We start from the raw sequence: 21,696 nt of genomic DNA, 5'->3' as shown, positions 1-21,696 counted from the left end.
GATGTATTAAATACAATTATATATTACACTTATACATTTTTGTTATTTAAACTATACATATTGCGAAATTATGGTGTTTTTTTTTCTCGAAGTGACACACTACCCAAGTCATGCTAGGTTTTTTGGCGAATTTTGACACACCAAGTGCAAAAGGTTGCCCATCACTGTAATAGCTAGTGCAGGGCTATATAGTGTTGCAAAATAATCTGGTGCAAATCCTCTGCTTCTTTCTACATTGCCATAACCATTTGTCCTGTATTGTTTATGCATTTTTCCAATCTGCAAGTGAGGCCTAAAATGCTCTATTTTCTTATGCACCTATGCCTGGGTTACTTCCAAGCATCAAAAACCCTGTTTTCAAGCCTCCAGCTATTTGACCCCCTCCTGATTCAGACAACTGTGTTCCTACTACTACCTCGTCTGAACAGGCAGGCCTCTCTTTGTTCTTATTTGACGTGAAGCATCCTGTGCTGGAAATTTAAAATATCCAGTGCCTACAGGTAGCCTTCTGGGTGATAGTTAGAGAGCCATCCGTAAATAGAAGAACCACAGGTTAGGATCATATATTTATGATTATATAGCATCATGACAAGGCAGATGAGTTGGCACCAAACTGTATTAAATCAATAGAATCTGGTAGCCACCAATCAGCATCTCATCTTGGAAAAGGATTTGGTATTTGGGAGAGAAAATGAAGCAACAAAGCACTTAAAAAAAAGAAAAGATATATGTCCTTTTTAATGAATTAAACTTCGGTATAAAACAATGGATAGAGAGACAGAACAGGCAATACAAGAAACAGAGATTATATGTTGGAGGTCTCCATTTAATACAACATTGCAAACATCTTCATAAGTCCCATTTTCCCATTTTTTTTTTTTTGCAAAGCTTTTTAATTCACAGCAAAAGAGGCCAAACCTCCAAGTAGCAAAGGGAGAGCTAGTCCTTTTTCATACAGAAACCGACTCCTTTTGGGGTAATAGCACATTAGGAATTAAATGGAAATTTTACCTTGTTGGGTATCCCTTATCGGGGACTATAGGAACTATTTTGTAATCTGAAACTGTCTGCAAGAGAGGCTCAGAGAATGACACCTTTGCTTTACAGTATCTCAATGTATACAAACGTCATGCATGAAATTATTGAAAATGTTGCATAGAAATATATTGCATATAAAATTCCCTTTAGACTATGTGTATATGTTGTATAGGAAACATCAATGAATTTCACATTTAGGCTTGTGTCCCATGATGCACACAACTATGACAAACATTGCATACAAAAACATATAAATTTCCCTCTAATTTAAACATATATAAAACCTGAAAAAGTTCAACATCCAAAACACTTTGGTTTCTGAGCATTTTGGATAAGGGAAGCTCAACCTGCATCTCCATTCAAGTCAGATATGAAGCTTTCCTGTCTCTCTCCGAAAGGGATGCATCTACATTGTAGAAATAATTCAGTTTGAAACCACTTTAACTACCTCGGCTCAATCTGATGCAAAGTGGGAGTTGTAGTTTGGCAGAGAAGGCTACAGAAGCTGTAAAACTACAACTCCCATGAATGCATAGCATTTAAAGTGGGGTCAAATTGCATTAATTCTATAGTATGGATGCATCCAAGGCAAGCATGATTTCAGGTGCTTGCAAACACTTGCAAAAGGGCTTTTTGGTGCCTTTTGCAACAAGTAGAAACTCCTTGTATTTGAGAATGCCATCTTTAAGGAGAAAGCCAACCATGAACTAGTTTTAAAGAAAGGAAAATATTTTGCATATGGGTTTTTGCCTTCGAAGCCTCGGTTCAGATAAATGCGATTTCAATTTGGACGCGTGGCTCAGTGGTTGCAACATACTCAGTGATAAACCCTTTTTTTGTATTTATTTCACATCTTCAGGGCCTTAAAAAAAGACCCAAAATCTTAAACTAGGGATGCATCTCCACTGTGGGATGAATGCAGTTTGCATGGCTCAATGCAATGGGATCCTGGGATGAGTAGTTTCGCAAGGTCTTGCGACTTCTCTACCAAAGCGGGCTGGGTCTCGCCAAACTTCAAGTCCCAGGATTCCACAGCACGGAGCCATGGCAGTTAATGTGACTACTATTAACAGGTGGAGTAGGAAGCCAAAATGTCATAATTCTCATTCTGTGCCAAATAATTTTCTTTGGGTTTCTCTTTCTTGCAGGCTCAGCTGTTGTATTCACAGGGAAGGTTTGTCCTCCTAAAAGGGAAGAGAAGGGGGATTCATCTGAGATGAATATGTGGATGATAATAAAAATAATAAAAATAAAAATAATAGCTTCTAACACATTTAAGTTCTTTGAGTCACAACGTATTTATTTATTTACTATATTTATATCTCATTCTCTCTCAACCTAAGACTTAAGGCGGCTTACAACATGGCAATATTCAGTGCTGCATATAAACAAATAAAAATCAATACACCATATATAAAACTGCAAACAAAACATAGAAACACCTTAAAACTGTTACAACCATAATACCAAATCCAGGGGTCATCATTTGATTGCTACAGATATATAATAGCATCAGCATAATAATATTATTAGCATACTAATAATATAATATATTGAATATACATATAATATTGATAATATTATAATGCAATAAAATATAATATTACACTATTATAATCTATATATATAAAAGAGTGATGGCATCACGGCAACCCACAAAACAACAAAACTACAGGCCCCCCAACCTCGAAATTTGACGACACAACCCATCATCCACAGCTCTAGGTTGATACAACAAAAAGAAAAGAAAAATAAAGTCCTAATTAGAGAGAGAGGAATAATTGCTTTTATCCAATTGCTGCCAGTTAGAAGGCTAAGCTCCTCCAACTTGGTCTCCTAGCAATCCAATAAAAAATAATAAAAAACACTAAAAAAATTAATACAATAAAATACTATAATAACAGAAAATAACTAAAAATAATACAAGAAAATAATAAAATATAATAAATAAAAATATAACTTACAATAAAATTAATAAAACATGCAAATAACATCAAATAAAAATTACACAATTTTTAACCAATACCACCACCACTTTGCCACAGCAACGCGTGGCCGGGCACAGCTAGTAGCTTCTAATATATTTATGTCCTTTGAGTCCCAACGTATTTATTTATTTACTATATTTATATCTCACTCCCTCTCAATCTAAGACTCAGGGTGGCTTACAACATGGCAATATTCAGTGCTGCATATAAACAAATAAAAATCAATACACCATATATAAAACTGCAAACAAAACATAGAAACACCTTAAAACTGTTACAACCATAATACCAAATCCAGGGGTCATCATTTGATTGCTACAGATATATAATAGCATCAGCATAATAATATTATTAGCATACTAATAATATAATATATTGAATATACATATAATATTGATAATATTATAATGCAATAAAATATAATAATACACTATTATAATTGTATATTATATATTGTTAATGTGGGATTTGTGTATTGGTAGTGTTTAAATGGAATTTGTGTCTTGCATGTATTGCATACTGATTACATCATACAGAGTGTAACATAGTCTGGAAAGAATTAAATACTAAGAAGCTGTGATGACCTTGATGTGTGGCTGGAACTGGGGAGTGTCCAGACACAAGTGTGTATGCATTACTGATTACTTCAGTTTAGTTCTGTTCTGTCTGCCTAGAGTGTACGTCCTGTGTCTTTTGTCTGCAAGTCTGTTTGTCTTCATTACTGCTTACAGTAAAACTTTGTATATAGTTTTACTAAAGTCTCTGGATGTCTCTTCGTTCTGCGTTCCACTGACTCCATCTACTGCTGCACTGCAAATTACTCTCACATATATTACATGTAATATTACTAATAATATTGCAATATAGTGGCATAATACAATATAGTAATATATATTGCTTATATTGTGCTATGCCAATAATATAATTTATTGTATGTACATATAACTTTTAAGCTGCCCTGAGTCCCTTTCGGGGTGAGAAGAGCGGGATATAAATGTTGCTAATAATAATAATAATAATAATAATAATAATAATAATAATAATAATAATAATAATATATTGCATCACCCAATGCCTATCTGAGCGCCTGACCCCATAACCAAGCTTTTATTCTTTTCCAAAAAGCCAAGAGGGAGGGGTCCAGTCTGATGTCCCTAGGCAGGGAGTTCCACAGATGAGGGGCCACCCCTGAGAAGGCCCTGTCTCTCGTCCCCACCAGTCATGCTTGCAATGGGGGTGGGACTGAGAGTAGGGTTTCCCCCACAGATCTTAACTCTCTGACAGGAGAGAGATAGAGAAAGATACGTTTGGATAGGTAAATTGCTCCCTGTACATCGCTACGATGAGCAGCCTGGTTGCTACCCATTGGACCACTTAGAGCTTCCAAACAGTCTTCAAAGGCAGCCCCAAGTAGAGTGCATTGCAGTAGTCTATTTGAGATGTAACAAGAGCATGGACTACCATGGCGAAATCTAGCTTCTCTATCAAACTGTGGGGCCCAGAATTGAACACAGTCTGATTCCAGGTAAAGAGGCCTAACCAAAGCAGAATAGAAGCACCATGACTTCCCTTGATCTGGACACTAGACTCCTTTGGATGCAGCCCCAAATCCCATTGGCTTTTTCAGCTGCTGCATCACCCTGTCGGCTCATGTTCAACTCGTTGTCCATGAAGACTCCAAGATCCCTTTCCCATGCATCTCTGTTGTCGAGCCAGGCGTCACCCATTCTGTACTGTGCCAATCAGGTCTTGCCTCACATCATCAGGGGACCCCACCAACCCCCGCCATACCCATCGTATACCTTTAGTGTCGCCTTGATTTCCGGGCATTTCTGGTGTCCAGGGCTTTCATGAGACCAAGAGCCGTCCGGGAGTCGGGAGGGTAGCACAGCCAACGGTTCATCTTGGTGATCAGGCTGAGAGCAGGGACAAGGAGAAATGGGGAGACCGTGGTGAACTTGCATTGGGCCAATAGAACTGGAAGAAGGCATGTTGCATGAGAAAACCAGCCCTGGGGATGCCTAGTTTACCTGGGCCAGGTCTCCCCTCACTGAAGTCTCCTTTGATTCTCTTTTTTTTCCTTCCTCCTTCCCCCTCCTTTCCTTCCTTTCTTCCTCTTTTCCTTCCTTTCCCTTTTTCTTCCTTCCTCACTTTTTCCCCCTTTTCTTCCACTCTGCCTGCCTTCCTTCCCCTTTTTCCTTTGGGAAGCCTGGCTTGTTAAAGGTACTTTGGAAAACTATGTCTCTCGTGTATATAATTTGCCCTAAATGCTCCATGTTTTTTCCTATGTGTTCCTATTTTGCCTATATGTTGTGTTAACCTAATGTTTTATGCTCCTGAGATCCCCATTCCTTCCCTTTGGGGGAAACCTTGTTCCTGAACCCAAAGATGTCTTGCATCCCACACAATTGCATAGCCTGGGGGAAAGAAACCAAGCTGGGAATTTCCTCATCCATTTCCAGCCTCACCCATCTCTTGAAATTTACCTGGACATTGCAACACAATAGCTTACTTGGGCAGGGCAATCACCTCTCCCCGCCTTTGATGAATGGGACCTCTCGCATCGGAAGGAATCTGCATGTCTACAGCCAAACCCCAACCTCTGTCATTTTTGCATGATTGTATTAATATATGATGTTTTGTTTCTCTGGGGTCTGGAATCGCAGGCCCAGCCCTATTAAGGGGCCATGTCATGTTCATCTCATAAGACAATAGCATTCCTGGGTAGGGCCAAAGACGTCCTCAATCACTTTGTTATTTTTCCTGTTTAGTAAAAGGAACCCAATTCATCGACACTTAATCATCCCTTGTTCCCAGCCCACACTGGCCAGTGAGTCAACTCCCTCTCTGTGACTGGTCAGAATTAGAGGCTTGGCTGCAGCCTATGTATTAAGGGCTATGAAACTGTACTCTGGATGCTATCTACTTTGTGAATGTATCACTAGCTAGCATCTTATCTGCTGGTAATAAAATCTTCCTTGGCTCAAAATCACCTTCTTTCCTTGCTTGCTGGCTAATTTCAATTGGGCCTAATCTGAATGCTCGCCACAGCAGGGACTCACTAAAATGGGCAGCTCAGGTGAATCACTTTCCTGGGTTTCTGCCTCCTAAAATGGGTGCCTGGAATCCTAGAGTTGGAAAGGAAACCCCAAGGGGCATCCAGCCTAACTTCCTTCTTTCTGCCAGGCAGCAACACAGAATCAAAGCCCTCCTGACAGATGGCCACACAGCCTCTGCTTCAAGACCTCCAGAGAACAAAACTCCACCAGACTCCCAGATGGAAGCATATTCCACTGCCAAAAAGCTCTTCCTATGGGGAAGTTCTTCCTAATGTTTAGGTGGAATCCCTTTACAGGGAATTTGTTTGAACCCATTGCTCCATTGTGTCCCAGTCTGTAGAAAACAAGTCTTGCCCCTTCCTCCTCAATGTTTTTATTTTATTTTTAATTGGGTTAGATGTAAGTAATTTGTAACATTGTCTCAATTGCGTTTACATGACAATATACTATTATATTATTGGCTGAGCTTGCAAAAACCTGGGGATTGATTCGATACTGTTTCTGTTCTGCTGCTGCAGAACCTGTTTGGACAGGTTTTCAGTGCTGACAGAGTACTGCTGGAGAAGAGAGAAATATACTCAGAGAGGCCTTGCTGTTTTGAGGCCTGTTTGCTGCTGAGAAAAGAGGGAGAAGAACCAGGATTGTATTATTCTCTGAAGCAGATTTGTAGACTGAGAAAGGACTATTTATGAGTGTGGACTTCTGTAAGTGATCACAGGGACCATAGTAAATATCACTGTTTTTGATCTTTTGGAATCAGTACAGTTCTTGTGTTTTTGTTCTGCAAACCTGAGTGGCATGTTATTGTTCTGCGGGTGACTCTGGATCGTGGGCACACGTAAGAGCTTCCATTTATCATCATCAATCTGCTACAGCTATGACTTTCTCTGACCTAAACACTGGACTCTTCTTGATGAAGCCTAGAATTGCATTGATTTTTTTAGCTGCTGCATCACACTGTGGACTCATGCTTAGCTCATGGTGAATTCCGACTCCTGACTTGCTTTAGGCCAAGGTTTTCGGTCAGGTACAAGTTTGGTTTTTTGGTGGCCACAGTTCCTCTGAAGTTAAGTGCATTTTGGGATGAGACAACCAAAAGCAAAGCTATGTTTCCAGTCTCTTCCCAATCTCTCGCCATTTCAGTGAGGACACAAGGACACACACTTGCACGCAATGCCACCTTGGTGAAAAGGTACTCACACAATGGCTGGGATGGAGCAACCCATCTGTGGATTCTGGATGACGTAGGACTTCAAAAGCTTCACATTTCGAAGCGGGACGTCTTTGGTGGCTTCGCAGCAGTCCAGGTAATTATTCTTGCTTCCTGAAACAGGGAGGGGAAAAGAGAGTTAAAGTGGCACCAAACCGGAACAATTCTAGAGTGCATGGTGCACTGAATGAATCCAGTTTGGCAGCATGTTTATGGCCGTGTCTCGATGCGATGAAACCCTGGGAATTGCAATTTGGTGCAGAGAAAGCTTGCAAAAATACAACTCCCATAAGATTCAGCACCATGGAGAGATACCCTAACGTAGGCATGAGCCAACTTGGGCCCTCCCTCCAGGTGTTTTGGACTCCAACTCCCACAATTCATAACAGTCTACTGGCTGTTAGGAATTGTGGGAGTTGAAGTCCAAAACACCTGGAGGGAAGGCCAAAGTTGGCTCATGCCTGCCCTAAAGGCTTCAGGGCAGCCCAGCAGAATGTGCAACCAACTAGCCTTGTATCGCTTCTGCAAGAAGGAATGGGACCAGTCTCTTAGCTCATCATCCACTGAAGTGGACTACACAACCCATCAGCTGGTCCTTTGCCCTGCTAGGACTGCCGGGATCCCTCTCTGACGGTGACCAGCTGCAAAGCGGCTGAGCAACTATCTCGATCTGTGGGCGAGCAGATGGTGACTACTGGGTGGCATATGTTCTGTATCAGAAACTAGAGCTGATGTGGTCTAGCCAATCTGGGGCCGGGCTGTGACGCAGGCTGGTGAGCAGCCTGCTGCAATAAATCACTCTGACCATGAGGTCATGAGTTCGAGACCAGCCCGTGGCGGGGTGAGCACCCGTCAATTAAAAAATAAAAAAAAGCCCCTGCTCGTTGCTGACCTAGTAACCCGAAAGACAGTTGCATCTATCAAGTGGGAAATAAGGTACCACTTATAAAGTGGGGAGGCTAATTTAACTAATTTACAACACTAGAATGAGGAAGTGCCGTCACAGTGGATGATGAAGCAGCTGCTCCCCCTTGTGGCCAGAATCTAACATCCCCTCAGGAGAAGGTTAAATTGCCTCTGCGTCTGTCTCTGTCTCGGTTCTATGTGTTTATGGGCATTGAATGTTTGCCCTATATGTATATAATGTGATCCGCCCTGAGTCCTCTTCGGGGTGAGAAAGAAGGGCGGAATATAAATACTGTAAATGAATAAATAATGCAATTTTCTAAATCAGTACCCCAAATATCCAAACTGAATCTAAATTTGACCAAAAACTGATTTGTAAACCATTTGCTACTAAGGTTGGAGAGTGGTCCCTGGTCAAAGTGGTCCCTGGTCATAAAAAGGGTTGGGAACCACTGAACAGAAACAACCAAGAAGAATCTTCAAGCAGAAAAGGAAAGAGCATAACCAACTGGAATCAAAGATCCAGCATAAGAGGACACAATCATTAGGTTTAAAGGACAATAAGAACCCTCTATTATATAGAAAAAGCATAGACTTTCCCATTTTTTTAGTATTGTAAACAATGAATGTTAGGGTAATAAGAGACCAAAAACTGAATGTTATACAATATAATGGTTTAAAGGGTACCTTACCTGCTCTCCTCAACACCCTCCTTTTTTAATGATTTATCAGATAGGGTTGTTGTGTGTTTTCCGGGCTGTATGGCCATGTTCCAGAAGCATGCTCTCCTGACGTTTTGCCCACATCTATGGCAGGCATCTTCAGAGGTTGTGAGCTGAGGATGCTGGCCATAGATGTGGATGAAACATCAGGAGAGAATGCTTCGGGAACATGGCCATACAGCCCGGAAAACACACAACAACCCTGTGATCCTGGCCATGAAAGCCTTCGACAACAGATTTATCAGATATTCGTTAAAATCAATTAAATCAATCTATTAAATGACTAACTATAGCGTGAATAAATCCTACCTTCCCTCCCTCACTTCCTTACTATACATTGTGGAAATTATTATTATCATTAATAATAATAATAATAATACAGTAGAGTCTCACTTATCCAACACTCGCTTATCCAACGTTCTGGATTATCCAACGCATTTTTGTAGTCAATGTTTTCAATACATCATGATATTTTGGTGCTAAATTCGTAAATACAGTAATTACTACATAGCATTACTGCCTATTGAACTACTTTTTCGGCCAGATTCGTTGTATAACATGATGTTTTGGTGTTTAATTTGTAAAATCATCACCTAATTTGATGTTTAATAGGCTTCTCCTTAATCTCTCCTTATTATCCAACATATTCACTTATCCAACGTTCTGCCAGCCCGTTTATGTTGGATAAGTGAGACTCTACTGTAATAACAACAACAACAGAAAAAGGCCACCCGACTGGGATCTGCACGCATCAACCGAAAATACATCACACAGTCCTAGACACTTGGGAAGTGTTTGACTTGTGATTTTGTGATATGAAATCCAGCATATAGATCTTGTTTGCTGTGTCATACTATGCCTTTGTGTCAATAATAATAATAATAAATATTTTGGCTAATTTAACAGGTGTCATATAGGATTGATAAAACATTTTGTAGACATTTTCTATTATTATTATTATTATTATTATTATTATTATTATTATTATTATATTTTCCAACTGTTCTACTGGAACAACAATGACTGTTTAGTTTAACTTTAACAGTTTTGGCAGTTCTTTGTTAGAACATTACCAATGTCAGCTGCTTCTAACCTAGCGATTCTACTCAAAGTGTTTAATGCCAGTGCTAATGCTTTTTTGCTTTTGCTTTTTGGTGTGTTTCTTTGCCAAGTAATTTTGAATTTTTATATCGCCATTTGTTCAGATATATATATATATATATATATATATACACACACACACGCACACACGCACACACACATACAGTAGAGTCCCACTTATCCAAGCCTCGCTTATCCAAGCCTCTGGATAATCCAAGCCATTTTTGTAGTTAATGTTTTCAATATATCATGATATTTTGGTGCTAAATTCATAAATACAGTAATTACAACATAACATTACTGCGTATTGAACTACTTTTCTGTCAAATTAAGCACCAAAACATGAAGTTTTGGTGCTTAATTTGCAAAATCATAACCTAATGTGATGTTTAATAGGCTTTTCCTTAATCCCTCCTTATTATCCAAGATATTCACTTATCCAAGCTTCTGCCGGCCCATTTAGCTTGGATAAGTGAGACTCTACTGTATATACTTTAGCTCTGTTTTTGGGTTTTTTTTTCTCTCTCTCTCTCCCTTTTTGATCCTTTTTTAATTGCAGTTTTCCTACTTTCTATACAATCAAATGTTCTCACTCTTTTGATGTTAATTTACCCTATCTTATAAGGTAAAACTTCAATAAAAATATATTTTAATAATAATAATAATAATAATAAATATTAATATTCCCACCTTACTTGAGAGGAAGACTCAAAGCTGTTTCCTTGGGGAAAAAGCAGCATCCAATTCAAGCACACAAATAGATGAGCACCGGAAATCAGCCTTGCACCAAGACAGGCACATTCATTTGCAAAGGATATGCCATGGATTTGCAAGAGGCCACCATACCTTGGGCTTGGAAGATGCAGAGGCTGGTAGCCAGGAGGCAGCAGAAGAGCAGCGGATGGAGAGCCATGCTGATCTCTTAGGAAGTCAGGAGCGGATCTGCTCTCTCTTAGGAAGTCAGGAGTCTGGAGAGAGTGCTCTGGCCTGCCTTTGCTGACCCCGATATATATCCCTCTCCCGGGCCTTTCACTTTCTTTTCTGCAGGGGCTTTTTGGCAGATCACCGCCCCTTTCCTGCCAGGACATGTTTGGAACAAGCCTTGGGAGGGTGGGTGTCATTATGTATGTGTATACGGGGAGGATTCCCGGCACGTCCTGCTCTTTTTGTGGAAAACCAAGTCCTGCAACTTGGACCCTGGCCCAAAACAGGCTCGGCTGCATCAACCTGTTGGTTGGAGTTTGCAGCATCTTCCTGCTGCATTTTGCCGTGCCATAGAGTGTCAGGACCCAGGCTGCAGAGCACCAATAACCATGCGCAGAGACCAGATTCTATCTAATATCTTTATTAAGGGAATATATGAAATCAATAAAAACAAGTGTAGAATATAGTTCAGAAGTAGTCCTTTCAGGAAAGGTCAAAATTAGTCCAGGAAAACAATGTCCAATATGTGATATTAGAGTCCAAAATTATAATCCAATAACCGAAACACACACTTTGCCAAGCAAAGTGTGGGGAAATGACAAGGTCCTTTAGTCCAATGGAGCTTGACAACAAGGCTGAGAGCAAACTAGATTCTTGGCGACAAGGCTGGATACGTGGCAACGAGAGGCAAGAAACAAGAACAAGGTCCGTGGAAACAAGGAAAGCTGGATGCAAGAACGAGGTCCGTGAAACAAGGCTTGGAACTTGGTCCTGGAGGCGAGGGCTGGAGTAGCGTAGTCCACACACGATCTCACTCCACAAGGTGACGAATTGACTCCGCAAGGATTTCTTTGCGGGCAAACACCTATATAGGATCTTGTTTTCCCGCCAAGGAACACTTTCCCTGGGGAACAAGAAACGAAACCTATACTGTGTCCAGATGCATGACTCCTTAAAGTTTCCCAAGGGAAACAGACTTAATCAGCTAATTGTCTGGCAGCTATCCTGGCGCTCCTGCGAGTCGCCTCCCGAACGCTTCTATCTTGATTATAATAATCCCGGCGAGAAAATGGGGGAGATTTCTGCTCAAGGCTTGTTTGGCTGACTTCTTGTGGACAAACATCTCGCAGGTGCAAGGGCTCCAATTCTGGCTGAAACGGTTGGAAACCCAAGTTTTCCTCTTCATCAGCCACAATAGTACTAGGAACGGGACTACATGGCCCATGAGTCATCACATAGAGTGCCATTTTCACTATACAATGAATGCAGGTTGAAACCCCTTAATGATGTGGAATCCTGTGAAATACAGTTTAGTGAGATGTTAAGGATGCATCTGCGCCAGGCTGGGCAAACTTGGGCCTTCCGGGTGTTTGAGACTGCAACTCCCACCATTCCTAACAGCCTACTGGCTGTTAGGAAAATGAAAATGAACAAAAATGAACATGAAAATGAACAAAATCTGGCTACCAGTATTAAAAAAACTCAAAAATCAGAACAGTAGATGGGAAGCAACACTCTGAGGGCAGAGGAGCCCCAAGGACAGCTAATGACTCTGAACAAAGGATGCCCCCCAGGCAAGAGACGAACCTTTCCAATGCTAATTAGAGTGATTAACTGCAACATTCACGCAACATTCCAACTGACAACTCTTCTCTTTATGAAACCTGTCCCCACTGGGTTGCTTTTAATTACTCTGATTTTATCTGCTTGGATTTTAATGTATTTGTCCATTATTTTATTTTGTGTATTGTTGAAATGTTTTAAGTTTATGTTAAATATGTTGTTGTTGTTCGGGCTTGTCCCTGTTGTGAGCCGCCCCGAGTCCCTTGGGGGAGATGGGTCGGGATATAAAAATAAAGTTTATTATTATTATTATTATTATTATTATTATTATTATTATTATTATTATTATTATTATTATTATTCTCACACCCTGGACTTCCCACAGATATCTATTAACCTTCCTTGCCTAGTTTATCCATGCCTCATAACCTCTGAGGATGCCTGCCATAGATGTGGGCAAAACATCAGGAGAGAATACTTCTGGAACGTAGCCATACAGCCCGAAAGACATACAACAACCCTGAGATCCCGGCCATGAAAGCCTTCGACAACACAGCCTACCGGCTGTTAGGAATGGTGGGAGTTGCAGTCCAAAACACCCGGAGGGCCCAAGTTTGCCCATGCCAGAATAAATTCATAAACTAGGACCCAGTGGAGCCATGGCTTCAAATTTCAGGAGAGGAGATTCCACCTGAACATTAGGAAGAACTTCCTGGCTGTAAGAAGGGCTGTTCATCAGTGGAACTCTCTGCCTCGGAGTCCAGAGAGGCTAGATGGCCATCTGTCAGGTGTACATTGATTGTGCCTTTCCTGCATGGCAGAATGGGGTTGGACTAGATGGCCCATGTGGTCTCTCCCAACTCTATTACTCTATGATTCCAAGAAAACAGTTGAAGCACTCCTGAAAGATGTCCACTGGGCCTCTGTTTAAAGACCTCCAAAGATGGAATATCCCCCCCCCCCAAATCACCCAAGACAGTAGATTCCAGCTCTTACAGTCTAGAAGTTCTTTCTAAATTTTGTGTTGGAATTTCTTTTCTTGCAATACATAGATTGCTCAACACCTTTCTTTTAGTCCAGCTTAATCCCAAGCAGGAGGTGTATGACATTAAAAGCAGTTCAAGTGGCATCAAAATGGATCAGTTCTACAGTGTAGAGCAGGGGTCCTCAAACTTTTAAAGTGGAGAGCCGGTTCACGGTCCCTCACACGGGCTATGATGAAATAGTCCAAAATTAGGATTGTTGTTGTTGTTGTGTGCCTTCAAGTCAAGTGCCTTCAACTTTCTGAAAAGAATTAAAGACGTGGATGTTCCGTTGTGCTTTCAAATAGACAGCCCTTCAGATAATTAGCCCCAAATAGGGCCAAAAAATCTATCCATGCCTTTGTGATGACTCATGGGCCATGTAGTCCCGTTCCTGGTACTATTGAGGCAGATGAAGAGGAAAACTTGGGTTTCCCACCGTTTCAGCCAGAATTGGAGCCCTTGCAGCTGCAAGATGTTTGCCCACAAGAAGTCAGCCAAACAAGCCTTGAGCAGAAATCTCCCCCATTTTCTCGCCGCCTTTATTATAATCAAGATAGGGGCGCTCGAGAGGCGACTCGCCGGAGCGCCAGGATAGCTGCCAGACAATTAGCTGATTAAGTCTGCTTCCCTTGGGAAACTTTAAGGAGTCATGCATCTGGACACAGTATAGGTTTCGTTTCTTGTTCCCCAGAGAAAGTGTTCCTTGGCGGGAAAACAAGATCCTATATAGGTGTTTGCCCGCAAAGGAATCCTTGCGGAGTCAATTCGTCGGCTTGGGGAGTGAGATCGTGTGTAGACTTCGTACTCCAGTTCCCAGATCCCGGATCAAGTTTCCAGCCCAGCCTTGTACCATGGACTTCTATGGACTCAGTTTTTGATTCATGTTTGCCTTGTTTCAAGTTTGATCTTGCCAAGTTTCAAGTCTTGCCTTGCCTTGCGTTTTAAACCACGGACCTTGCTTCTTTGATTCCAGCCTTGTTTTCCAGTTTCCTTCGGATTTACCTTAAGCCTCAAAGACTATGGACAGTTCCCCACACTATTGCTTGTCGAATAGTGTGTGTTTCGGTGAAGTGGATTATAACTTTGGACTTTAATATCACATATTGGACATTGTTTTCCTGGACTATATTTGACCTTTCCTGAAAGGTCTACTTCTGAACTATATTCTTCACTTGTTTTTATTGACTTTATATATTCCTTTAATAAAGATATTAGATAGATTCTGGTCTCTGCGCATGGTTATTGGTGCTCTGCAGCCTGGGTCCTGACAGCCTTTTATCATTGCCCTTATCTGCTACCATATGATTATGCACTTTATTTATCAGCCTATCCTTTATTGCTGCAACTAGTCCACATGCCCGTGAATGCAACAGAAGCTGTAATCGGTTGCTGGTCGATGCTTTTATTATTGTTATAATGTTGTTGTTTTATTTTGTTTACAATGTGAATTCCATTTTTGCATTTGCAATTGCATTTTTGTTTAATTACATTTTAACTGTGTTGTCGGGCTTTGCCCCAAGTAAGCCTCCCTGAGTCCCTTTCATGAGATGGAGGCGGGGTACAAAAATAAAGTTGTTATTATTATTATTATTGACACAACAACATAGTATGACACAGCAAACAAGATAGATATGCTGGATTTCGTATCACAAAATCACAAGTCAAAACACTTCCCAAGCATTTAGGACTGTGTGATGTATTATTATTATTATTATTATTATTATTATTATTATTATTATTATTATTATTATTTTATTATGACACAGCAAACAAGATAGATATGCTGGATTTCGTATCACAAAATCACAAGTTGAACACTTCCCAAGTGTCTAGGACTGTGTGATGTATTATTATTATTATTATTATTATTATTATTATTATTATTATTATTATTATTATTTTATTATGACACAGCAAACCAGATTGATATGCTGGATTTCATATCACAAAAATCACAAGTCGAACACTTCCCAAGTGTCTAGGACTGTGTGATGTATTATTATTATTATTATTATTATTATTATTATTATTATTATTATTATTATTATTATTATATTATTATTATTATTATTATTATTATTATTATTATTATTATTATTATTTTATTATGACACAGCAAACAAGATAGATATGCTGGATTTCGTATCACAAAATCACAAGTTGAACACTTCCCAAGTGTCTAGGACTGTGTGATGTATTTTCGGATGATGTGTGCAGACATCAATGATCCAGACCTTGTTCTTTTCCACAACTGTGATGTCTGGTGTGTTGTGTTCCAGAACTTTGTCAGTCTGGATTCGGAAGTCCCACAGTGTCTTTGCGTGCTCATTTTCCAATATTTTTGCAGGTTTGTGATCCCACCAGTTCTTTGCTGCTGGGAGGTGGGACTTGAGGCATAAGTTCCAATGAATCATTTGGGCCACATAGTTGTGCCTCTGTTTGTAGTCTGTCTGTGCAATTTTCTTACAGCAGCTGAGGATATGATCAATAGTTTTGTCAGCTTCCTTGCAGAATCTGCATTTTGGGTCATTTGCTGTTGTGGGGGGGGGGGGGGGGCTTGACTGCTCCAATGAGGGCTGTGCTGGCAGAAGTGTAACTACCGGCAGGTCCAACCAAGCCAGAGAGGCCTCAGCTGAGGAGCAGAACTAAGAGCACCTCACCTATTAACCCATTAGCATTATGGAGAATCAAACCCAAACGGTCGTCACCCAGGATAAAAAGGACCGCGGTGGATGCTGCTGATTCTGGACAATCCATTGACAAGTGGGGTATGGAATCAAAATACAAATGAACCGTCACAGAAGCGGCAGAAATATACAATGCCAGAAAACCGCACTATTATTATTATTATTATTATTATTATTGAAGATCCCATAGCAGCCCCCCCCCCAAAAAAAAACCCAATAACAATACCCCTTCCCTGCCTCCTTAAGGGAAGCTGATGGCAATGGAAGGGTACCTTAAAAATGTGATTTGGGGAACGGAGTGGAAGACCCCTAAGCCCCCCAAACAACAACAATAACAATAACAACAACAACAGCCCTTTCTTGCTACCTTAAGGGAGGTTGATGGCAATGGAAGGGTACCCCAAAAATGTGATTTGGGGAACGGAATGGAAGACCCCTAAGCCCCCCAAACAACAACAACAACAACAACAACAACAACAACAACAGCCCTTTCTTGCTACCTTAAGGGAAGCTGATGGCAATGGAAGGGTACCCCAAAAATGTGGTTTGGGGAACGGAATGGAAGACCCCTAAGCCCCCCAAACAACAACAACAACAACAACAACAACAGCCCTTTCTTGCTACCTTAAGGGAGGTTGATGGCAATGGAAGGTACCCCAAAAATGTGATTTGGGGAACGGAATGGAAGACCCCTAAGCCCCCCAAACAACAACAACAACAACAACAACAACAACAACAACAACAACAGCCCTTTCTTGCTACCTTAAGGGAGGTTGATGGCAATGGAAGGTACCCCAAAAATGTTATTTGGGGAACGGAGTGGAAGACCCCTAAGCCCCCCAAACAACAACAACAACAACAACAACAACAACAACAACAACAACAACAACAGCCCTTTCTTGCTACCTTAATGGAGGTTGATGGCAATGGAAGGGTACCCCAAAAATGTGATTTGGGGAACGGAATGGAAGACCCCTAAGCCCCCCAAACAACAACAACAACAATAACAACAACAACAACAACAGCCCTTTCTTGCTACCTTAAGGGAAGCTGATGGCAATGGAAGGGTACCTTAAAAATGTTATTTGGGGAACGGAGTGGAAGACCCCTAAGCCCCCCAAACAACAACAATAACAACAACAACAACAACAACAGCCCTTTCTTGCTACCTTAAGGGAGGTTGATGGCAATGGAAGGGTACCCCAAAAATGTGATTTGGGGAACGGAGTGGAAGACCCCTAAGCCCCCAAACAACAACAACAACAACAACAACAACAAGAACAACAGCCCTTTCTTGCTACCTTAAGGGAGGTTGATGGCAATGGAAGGGTACCCCAAAAATGTGATTTGGGGAACGGAATGGAAGACCCCTAAGCCCCCCAAACAACAACAACAACAACAACAACAACAACAACAACAACAACAACAACAACAACAACAGCCCTTTCTTGCTACCTTAAGGGAGGTTGATGGCAATGGAAGGGTACCTTAAAAATGTTATTTGGGGAACGGAGTGGAAGACCCCTAAGCCCCCCAAACAACAACAATAACAACAACAACAACAACAACAGCCCTTTCTTGCTACCTTAAGGGAGGTTGATGGCAATGGAAGGGTACCCCAAAAATGTGATTTGGGGAACGGAATGGAAGACCCCTAAGCCCCCCAAACAACAACAACAACAACAACAACAACAACAACAACAACAACAACAGCCCTTTCTTGCTACCTTAAGGGAGGTTGATGGCAATGGAAGGGTACCTTAAAAATGTTATTTGGGGAACGGAGTGGAAGACCCCTAAGCCCCCCAAACAACAACAACAACAACAACAACAACAACAACAGCCCTTTCTTGCTACCTTAAGGGAAGCTGATGGCAATGGAAGGGTACCCCAAAAATATGATTTGGGGAACGGAATGGAAGACCCCTAAGCCCCCCAAACAACAACAACAACAACAACAACAACAACAACAACAACAGCCCTTTCTTGCTACCTTAAGGGAGGTTGATGGCAATGGAAGGGTACCCCAAAATGTGATTTGGGGAACGGAATGGAAGACCCCTAAGCCCCCCAAACAACAACAACAACAACAACAACAACAACAACAACAGCCCTTTCTTGCTACCTTAAGGGAGGTTGATGGCAATGGAAGGGTACCCCAAAAATGTGATTTGGGGAACGGAATGGAAGACCCCTAAGCCCCCCAAACAACAACAACAACAATAACAACAACAACAACAACAGCCCTTTCTTGCTACCTTAAGGGAGGTTGATGGCAATGGAAGGGTACCTTAAAAATGTTATTTGGGGAACGGAGTGGAAGACCCCTAAGCCCCCCAAACAACAACAACAACAACAACAACAACAACAGCCCTTTCTTGCTACCTTAAGGGAGGTTGATGGCAATGGAAGGGTACCTTAAAAATGTGATTTGGGGAACGGAATGGAAGACCCCTAAGCCCCCCAAACAACAACAACAACAACAACAACAACAACAACAACAGCCCTTTCTTGCTACCTTAAGGGAAGCTGATGGCAATGGAAGGGTACCCCAAAAATGTGATTTGGGGAACGGAGTGGAAGACCCCTAAGCCCCCCAAACAACAACAACAACAATAACAACAACAACAACAACAACAACAGCCCTTTCTTGCTACCTTAAGGGAGGTTGATAGCAATGGAAGGGTACCTTAAAAATGTTATTTGGGGAACGGAGTGGAAGACCCCTAAGCCCCCCAAACAACAACAATAACAACAACAACAACAACAACAGCCCTTTCTTGCTACCTTAAGGGAGGTTGATGGCAATGGAAGGGTACCCCAAAAATGTGATTTGTGGAACGGAATGGAAGACCCCTAAGCCCCCCAAACAACAACAACAACAACAACAACAACAACAACAACAACAACAACAGCCCTTTCTTGCTACCTTAAGGGAGGTTGATGGCAATGGAAGGGTACCCCAAAAATGTGATTTGGGGAACGGAATGGAAGACCCCTAAGCCCCCCAAACAACAACAACAACAACAACAACAACAACAACAACAACAACAACAGCCACAACAGCCCTTTCTTGCTACCTTAAGGGAGGTTGATAGCAATGGAAGGGTACCTTAAAAATGTGATTTGGGGAACGGAGTGGAAGACCCCTAAGCCCCCCAAACAACAACAATAACAACAACAACAACAACAACAGCCCTTTCTTGCTACCTTAAGGGAGGTTGATGGCAATGGAAGGGTACCCCAAAAATGTGATTTGTGGAACGGAATGGAAGACCCCTAAGCCCCCCAAACAACAACAACAACAACAACAACAACAACAACAACAACAACAGCCCTTTCTTGCTACCTTAAGGGAGGTTGATGGCAATGGAAGGGTACCCCAAAAATGTGATTTGGGGAACGGAATGGAAGACCCCTAAGCCCCCCAAACAACAACAACAACAACAACAACAACAACAACAACAACAACAACAGCCACAACAGCCCTTTCTTGCTACCTTAAGGGAGGTTGATAGCAATGGAAGGGTACCTTAAAAATGTGATTTGGGGAACGGAGTGGAAGACCCCTAAGCCCCCCAAACAACAACAACAACAACAACAACAACAACAGCCCTTTCTTGCTACCTTAAGGGAGGTTGATGGCAATGGAAGGGTACCCCAAAAATGTGATTTGTGGAACGGAATGGAAGACCCCTAAGCCCCCCAAACAACAACAACAACAACAACAACAACAACAACAACAACAACAACAACAACAGCCCTTTCTTGCTACCTTAAGGGAGGTTGATGGCAATGGAAGGGTACCCCAAAAATGTGATTTGGGGAACGGAATGGAAGACCCCTAAGCCCCCCAAACAACAACAACAACAACAACAACAACAACAACAACAACAACAACAACAACAGCCACAACAGCCCTTTCTTGCTACCTTAAGGGAGGTTGATGGCAATGGAAGGGTACCCCAAAAATGTGATTTGGGGAACGGAATGGAAGACCCCTAAGCCCCCAAACAACAACAACAACAACAACAACAACAACAACAACAGCCCTTTCTTGCTACCTTAAGGGAGGTTGATGGCAATGGAAGGGTACCCCAAAAATGTGATTTGGGGAACGGAATGGAAGACCCCTAAGCCCCCAAACAACAACAACAACAACAACAACAACAACAACAACAACAGCCCTTTCTTGCTACCTTAAGGGAGGTTGATGGCAATGGAAGGGTACCCCAAAAATGTGATTTGGGGAACGGAATGGAAGACCCCTAAGCCCCCCAAACAACAACAACAACAACAACAACAACAACAGCCCTTTCTTGCTACCTTAAGGGAGGTTGATGGCAATGGAAGGGTACCCCAAAAATGTGATTTGGGGAACGGAATGGAAGACCCCTAAGCCCCCCAAACAACAACAACAACAACAACAACAACAACAACAGCCCTTTCTTGCTACCTTAAGGGAGGTTGATGGCAATGGAAGGGTACCCCAAAAATGTGATTTGGGGAACGGAATGGAAGACCCCTAAGCCCCCAAACAACAACAACAACAACAACAACAACAACAACAACAGCCCTTTCTTGCTACCTTAAGGGAGGTTGATGGCAATGGAAGGGTACCCCAAAAATGTGATTTGGGGAACGGAATGGAAGACCCCTAAGCCCCCAAACAACAACAACAACAACAACAACAACAACAACAACAACAACAACAGCCCTTTCTTGCTACCTTAAGGGAGGTTGATGGCAATGGAAGGGTACCCCAAAAATGTGATTTGGGGAACGGAATGGAAGACCCCTAAGCCCCCCAAACAACAACAACAACAACAACAACAACAACAACAACAACAACAGCCCTTTCTTGCTACCTTAAGGGAGGTTGATGGCAATGGAAGGGTACCCCAAAAATGTGATTTGGGGAACGGAATGGAAGACCCCTAAGCCCCCCAAACAACAACAACAACAACAACAACAACAACAACAACAGCCCTTTCTTGCTACCTTAAGGGAGGTTGATGGCAATGGAAGGGTACCCCAAAAATGTGATTTGGGGAATGGAATGGAAGACCCCTAAGCCCCCCAAACAACAACAACAACAACAACAACAACAACAACAACAGCCCTTTCTTGCTACCTTAAGGGAGGTTGATGGCAATGGAAGGGTACCCCAAAAATGTGATTTGGGGAACGGAATGGAAGACCCCTAAGCCCCCCAAACAACAACAACAACAACAACAAGAACAACAACAACAACAGCCCTTTCTTGCTACCTTAAGGGAGGTTGATGGCAATGGAAGGGTACTGATAACCGAAACCCCGGCTTTTAAATTAATTTGAAATCGCAGCGGGGAGTTCCGCAGATCAGCCACCAAAGGAACGGAGCGGGACCGCAGCAGACTATTATTAAAAGATTTTTTTTCTTTCTTCACTTTCCCCTTCCCTGAACTATGTAACAAATCCCCCCAATAAAAGT

At 41.8% G+C, this 21,696-nt stretch overlaps 1 protein-coding gene across 1 annotated transcript; it reads right to left on the bottom strand.

Annotated features, from left to right (window-relative positions):
• Positions 1 to 708: 708 nt before the first annotated feature.
• LOC100559690 (C-C motif chemokine 21) lies at positions 709 to 11,043 on the bottom strand. The gene is made up of 4 exons (XM_003227940.3): positions 10,871 to 11,043; positions 7,286 to 7,409; positions 4,829 to 4,942; positions 709 to 2,222 (listed from the first exon to the last, which is right to left on the bottom strand). Exons 1-3 carry the CDS (start codon positions 10,935 to 10,937, stop codon positions 4,831 to 4,833), a joined length of 303 nt encoding a protein of 100 aa, XP_003227988.2. The 5' UTR covers positions 10,938 to 11,043; the 3' UTR covers positions 709 to 2,222; positions 4,829 to 4,830.
• Positions 11,044 to 21,696: the final 10,653 nt, after the last annotated feature.

This window comes from Anolis carolinensis, chromosome 2 (genome assembly GCF_035594765.1).
Source record: "Anolis carolinensis isolate JA03-04 chromosome 2, rAnoCar3.1.pri, whole genome shotgun sequence".
NCBI lineage: Eukaryota > Metazoa > Chordata > Lepidosauria > Squamata > Dactyloidae > Anolis > Anolis carolinensis.
The sequence above is the reverse complement of the archived record's forward strand: the minus strand, read 5'-3'. Positions and strand labels throughout refer to the sequence as shown.

Excerpts from the sequence above, each read along its gene's own strand:
- LOC100559690 (XM_003227940.3), bottom strand. The coding sequence starts at position 10,937 with ATGGCTCTCCATCCGCTGCTCTTCTGCTGCCTCCTGGCTACCAGCCTC. Across the intron at positions 7,410-10,870 it reads CTGCATCTTCCAAGCCCAAG|GAAGCAAGAATAATTACCTG; the intron begins GTATGGTGGCCT and ends TCCCTGTTTCAG. Across the intron at positions 4,943-7,285 it reads TGCTCCATCCCAGCCATTGT|CCTGATCACCAAGATGAACC; the intron begins GTGAGTACCTTT and ends CCCTGCTCTCAG.